A 6,148-nucleotide genomic window follows, 5' to 3' on the forward strand; every position below is an offset into this window, starting at 1 on the left:
CTGCAGCCCAGCAGTGATGCCCCGGGGTCCGTGATGGGAAGGCCTGCCCCCTGCACGGCACCCCCGCGGGGCTCGGGGCCGCATGAACACTGGTGAACACGGGTGAACACGTGTGGCTCCCCGCAGCCTCCTGGAGCACTGCCGGAAGCACAAGTACCTGGCCAAGACGGGCGAGACGTTCGTGCGGCTGGTGGTGCGCCTGATGGAGCGGCTGCTGGACTACAGGACCATCATGCACGACGAGAGCAAGGAGAACCGCATGAGCTGCACCGTCAACGTGCTGGTGAGCGAGCCCCCCCACCCCCGGGTTCCCCAGGTCCTGGTGACCTCTGGCCCCCGGCTTCCCGGGCAGACAAGCCTGTGTATCCGCTGTGGTTCCAGCAGAGAAAATGCACGTTTGGGGTTGAGTAGCCTTTCCTCCGTCGCCCGATAACCCCACAATCTGCTCCTCCTGGGCGGGAACTCTGTTGTGTGGCCTTGCTCCTCTGTGCCGTCTCGCCACAGCAGGCCCGTCTGAGAGCGGCCGACTCATGTTATTTTACAGACGCGGTTCCTCTCCTCGAGGCCCCTCCACGGTGGTTCCGACTGGAATTCCAAAACTCTGAGCATCTGCTTCAGTCGTGAAGTAGAGGATTGAATAGGATGCAAAGTGTAGGAACTGTGACCATTAGGATTGCCCCTCCTTGACCCCCCCCCCCATAAAAAAGGGAAGGCGTGTGCACGTCGGTTTTGCATCACGTGTGACCCTGTGGCCTTAGTGCAGAGCGCTGGGCCCATGTGGCTGTGCTGGACACACGTTGGGGAACCGTGAAATTTCAATGTGCGTGTCACACCCTTTCTAGAACAGGTTTCTTAAAGGTGTTGTGCTTCGATTTTTCAGAATTTCTACAAAGAGATTGAAAGAGAAGAAATGTATATCAGGTATGTAGGTGCCGTGTGTGTGTCGCTCCCTCTACGTGTCTGTTAACAATTGCGCGGGCCACGCCCACGCCAAGAAATGTTGAAGAACCACAGGTTCATCGTGTGGGAGTCGTGAAGCCTAGAGATCGGATTTGGGGAGCACCCTATGTATTCGGGGCCTGTGTGCCTTCGTCCAGGCCTGTGCGGAGATTGGGGGGCGGGGGCCATCATACTTAGCCAGCCCCGAAGCAAAGACATAGATGATTATTTCACTGGGGTTTGTACTTCTTGGTCACAGATCAAATGAAAAGGCCAGTTTTAACCGTGAGCTGCCACGCATCCAAAACGGAAACTACAGCCACGATATCTTGAATTTAATTTAAAAAAATCGATTTGCAATGAATAGTCTAAAAATAAATACATAACTCACCATTCGGGCGTTCTTGAATAGTTTCAGCTGAAAATTCTCACGGAAAATTATTTTAAAGTTGGTCAGGGCTGCCACTTAGGGAAACATTTTTTTTTTTTTATTGACTCGCGTGGCGTGCAGGGAAGGTCCGCCGCTTACACCTACAGACGCTGACGGCGCACAATGGGTTAACTTTATTGGAAATAGGAGACACGAAAGGTTTCAGTCCGTTCTTACTCTGACCCCATCGCCGCGTGTTTGTACTTTCTGCTGGGTTTTTGTCGCCTGCCCGCCTCCTTTTGGGGCCAGCGTCACACCCTCAGCAAGACCCCCACTAGGGACGCACTCCACGGGCGCTGGTGTTTAATGATGTGCTTATTACACCTCCATGGTCTTCCGACTTTGGATTTTCATGATTTTTATTTTTATTTTTTTACTTTTCTCCTTTTTAAAAAAAAGTGCCACATGACTATAATAATACACTCTGGGGAAAACAACCAAGTTCCTTTTTTCCAAAACTGTCCGTTGCTTCACGTTGATTTCTGTGTGGCAGGGCCTTCTTTGGGTCATAGTCACCGTGACCCTCCGAGTCCTTTTTCTTACCGATTTGTGTTTTTATGGGTTTGGGGGCCTATGGATTCCATAGTCACATAAGAAAATCACGGTCAAGCGCTGTGTCGTCTCGTTTCACACGTACGGAGACAACTCAGGTGGAAGGAATGAGAAACCTGGACGCGCCCGGAGTACCGTCTGCCTCCCTGTTCCGTCTCCAGTTCTGTCCCGAGATGAGACGACGTGGATTTGAAACATAAACGGTTGCCTGTGACCCTGTGGGGGTTAGTGCTCCCTGCGGCAAATGTGCCCTCGGCGTGGGGGACGGGAGCGCTGTGTAAAGAAAGCACAGCACCATTTATTGCTGGAGGAAGACTGTAGCTCTCGCCGTCGTCGACGCAAATCATCCGGTGACATTGTACGAATGCGCCCGTGTTTTCTCGCCTCAGGTACCTGTACAAACTGTGTGACCTGCACAAGGAGTGTGACAACTACACGGAGGCGGCGTACACCCTGCTGCTCCACGCGAAGCTGCTGAAGGTAAGGAAACCGCCGCCCGCCGCGGTCCTGTCGCCACCGATGCTCGCGTTGCGTCCAGCTGCTTCTCAGGGCCGTGTCAGGAAACCACACGGTAAGATTCTTTCTATGGTGCTGGCTACATGCAGTGGCAGCAACCGAGACATTTAGAAAATGCCTGGATGGTAGGTTTGTCCCTAGTGGATGCAGATTTGACAGGGTGTCACAGCAAGTTGTCACTCAGCGTCGTAAACACGTAAACGCCCATCACTGGCTGTCAGCTGGCAGGTAGAGACCCCGCAGGGCCTCGTTCACACCAACCAGGCGCAGCTACGGTGGGGAAGGGCGTCCGCGAGGAGGAATGTCGGGGCTGGAGGAGCCACAGGAGGGGCGAGACACACCCTTACCTACCCCGGCAGAGTCCCAGGCCAGGGTGAGGGGGAGGGGATCCCACACCACCTCCAGGTTCACATTTTAGAACATGAGCAAGTCATCAGAGCATCTTTCTAGCTATAGCCTCACTTTTTTAAACATAGAAAAGCATCCCAAGTGTGACCAGGCTCATAGTCCATCCCAGTCCATCCCAGGTGTGACAGGGCTCAGAGTCCATCCCAGTCCATCCCAGGTATGACCAGGCTCATAGCTCATCCCAGTCCATCCCAGGTGTGATCAGGCTCAGAGTCCATCCCAGGTATGACCAGGCTCATAGCTCATTCCAGTCCATCCCAGGTGTGACAGGGCTCAGAGTCCATCCCAGTCCATCCCAGGTGTGATCAGGCTCAGAGTCCATCCCTGTTCATCCCAGGTGTGACCAGGCTCAGAGTCCATCCCAGTCCATCCCAGGTGTGATCAGGCTCATAGCTCATTCCAGTCCATCCCAGGTGTGACAGGGCTCATAGCTCATCCCAGTTCATCCCAGGTGTGACCAGGCTCATAGTCCATCCCAGTCCATCCCAGGTGTGACAGGGCTCATAGCTCATCCCAGTCCATCCCAGGTGTGACCAGGCTCAGAGTCCATCCCAGGTGTGACAGGGCTTAGAGTCCATCCCTGTTCTTTCCAGGTATGATAGGGCACCGTCAGCTATCAGGTCTGTATTTCCAGACCTGCCAGTTTCTCTCCTATTGGACTCCAGCCTCCTTTGCCTCCTCAGGGCCTCTGCACAGGGCGCTGCTCATTTCCAGGCCCGGCAGCCTGGTGACAGCAGCGCCAAGCGTCCCGGCATTGCTGCCACGTGAGGGCTCTGAATGCCGAGCTCCCTGCGCTTTCTGCCCGAGGGTGGGCAGTGGGGGCCTGGCCACGCCCTGTCCCGGTGGCAGGACTCACGCACTGCTTTCTCCTCAGTGGTCGGAGGATGTGTGCGTGGCCCACCTCACCCAGCGGGACGGGTACCAGGCGACGACGCAGGGGCAGCTGAAGGAGCAGCTGTACCAGGAGATCATCCACTACTTCGACAAGGGCAAGGTGAGGCCGTGCGGCGCTGCTCCCAGTGCCCCTGCGTGCACCTGCCGTGCACCTGTTTGCATGCACCTGCCCGTGCCACGTGCACACGCTCTGAGCTGCGTGCTTATAGACCCGGCATTTGTTACAAGTTGTGGGTTGGAGGGTTTTGTTGCAGAGGCCGGAGGTTAGACCAGTGGTCGGCAAACTCATTAGTCAACAGGGCCAAATATCAACAGTACAACGTTTGAAATTTCTTTTGAGAGCCAAATTTTTTAAACTTAAACTATATTGGTAGGTACATTGTTATTAACTTAATTAGGGTACTCCTAAGCTGGCCTTTGCTAAACATGTACTCATTTTATAATAATAAAGCCACCAACACAAAATAATTACAATTCTTAAATGGATGACAAAAATACCTGTAGGATTTGCAGCTGGTTGGAAAAATACAGTTAACTTTATGCTTCGAGTAGGTACTTTTGTCACCTGCGAGTGATTTGTGGACGCAACTAGCACTCACCACTGCACAATGAGACTGCTGACTGACTGGCTCTCTCAACTCGTGCATGAATCGCGCACGCCTCCCCCGCACTGCGTATCCCGTGGCCCGCCTGCCTGCGCCGCGTCTCCCGTCGACCAACCGTCTGCCACCCCCCACTTCTTCTAACGCCACTTCTTCAAAATAGACACGCCCAGGCCGAAAACCGACTTCTGCGCATGGACCACGAAGTTTCAATCGCACTGTACGTGCGCGCCCGCACGTGGTATTTTGTGGAAGAGCCACACTCAAGGGGCCAAAGAGCCGCATGTGGCTCGCGAGCCGTGGTTTGCTAACCACTGGGTTAGACAAACACAGATTCTTGCAAGAACGGTCCGGCTTTTCCTGCCCCGACTCCTGCATGCCTGTTAGAAATAGCCATCTTCGTTCACAGTGATCGCAGGAGTCCCCGGTGTGAGCCAGGACCGGCACACAGGGAGGGCCTTCCCGCGTCGGGGACAGACGCGGAGGGAACTGCTGACACGGCTCCATCCGGCCTGCGTTCGGCGTCACTTCTGCAGTGCAGGAATGTTCAAATCCCAGGACTTTGGCTCGATTTGATTTTAGGGGGAAATTGCAATTCTTTAAAGCCATCTATTCAGTAAGGGAACGATGCCACAGCTCAACTTGAGACCAACCGCTGCTGGGGGTCACAAAACAGACATGGAAACGAATGGGCAAAGGATGGCTCGGGCTCATGGACACAGGCTCACCTGCGGAATTAAGGAACCGTCACTCTGTCCTCGGTGGGGGGGACGGCACACCCAGAGCTGCTCTCACTGTCTTAAATGTACGCAGCTTCCCAGGGGAGAGGGGACTTACAGGCCCAGGCGGGATCTGCCTGCAAAGACCGGGAGCAGGAGCTCGGGCAGCCCGTGGGCGTGGCATGGCGTGGCTGTGGCTGTGGACAGTGTCATGGCTGCAGAGACACCCACGGTTCCGGCAGGAAGCTGGGTCGAGTGCTAGCAGTGTTTCTTGCTTGCCCGGCCGCAGTGGCTCAGTAGTTGAGCGTCGACCTCTGAACCGGGAGGATTAAGGTTTGATTCCTGCTCAGGGCATGTGCCTGGGTTGCGGGCTTGATCCCCGATTTAGCAGGAGGCCGCCAATCAGTGACTCCCTCTCATCATGGATGTTTCTGTCTCCTGCTCCCGCTCCCTCTCCCTTCCTCTCTGAGGTCAGTAAATGATATATTTATTTAGAAGTTTTTTTCTCTAGCTTGTGCTCCAAAAGCAGCAGCCCAAAGGATGGTCTGTTTCTTTATATCGGACACTCCTCCGGCTTTTGAATTACGTGGTTATCTTCCTGTATTTCTTCCACGTAAAATCATTCTTTTATTTTTGTGCCTTTTCCCCCGTTTTGAAAAGTTTTCAATGTCTCTCAGCTCAGCCCCCGTTTCTGTTTTGTTTTTTACTTTTTCTCCCTCTCCATAAAATGTCATTTCCATCTCTGTCCCTTTTCATTCTTTTTCGGTTCTTCCTTCCTGGGCTGACAGTCGCTCCCAGCCCTTGCCTATTGTGCTGTCACCGCCGCGCCAGCGTCCCCCGAATGCCTCCTGTCGGGTGTAATCACGGCGGGCGAGCGCTCCTCCCTGAACACGCTCTGAATTGCCTGTCTCATTGTGCTCGGTGGAGGCCTAGTAATTTCCAATAAAGCCTTTCACACCGGCGCTCCGCTGAAAATGACCGGCTTCTCTGCGGAGGAGGAGTCCAGAATAGACCTGCAGCAGGAAACGGCGGTCGGGGAGGGCCCTCGCTCACCACCCCGCGCCCACCACCACGAGGCTCCCTCGGAA

The 6,148-nt window shown here is 54.4% G+C and overlaps 1 protein-coding gene across 1 annotated transcript in view; it reads left to right on the plus strand.

Moving 5' to 3' along the window:
• Positions 1–6,148, plus strand: part of DOCK1 (dedicator of cytokinesis 1) — a 264,303-nt gene that overhangs the window by 228,432 nt on the left and 29,723 nt on the right. Inside the window, exons 35-38 of the mRNA XM_014530148.1 lie at positions 127–283; positions 881–921; positions 2,311–2,401; positions 3,720–3,839. Of these exons, the coding sequence (XP_014385634.1) occupies positions 127–283; positions 881–921; positions 2,311–2,401; positions 3,720–3,839 (409 nt within the window). The remainder of the gene's footprint in view (positions 1–126; positions 284–880; positions 922–2,310; positions 2,402–3,719; positions 3,840–6,148) is intronic.

This window comes from Myotis brandtii, unplaced genomic scaffold (assembly GCF_000412655.1).
Source record: "Myotis brandtii unplaced genomic scaffold, ASM41265v1 scaffold725, whole genome shotgun sequence".
Classification (NCBI taxonomy): Eukaryota; Metazoa; Chordata; class Mammalia; order Chiroptera; family Vespertilionidae; genus Myotis; species Myotis brandtii.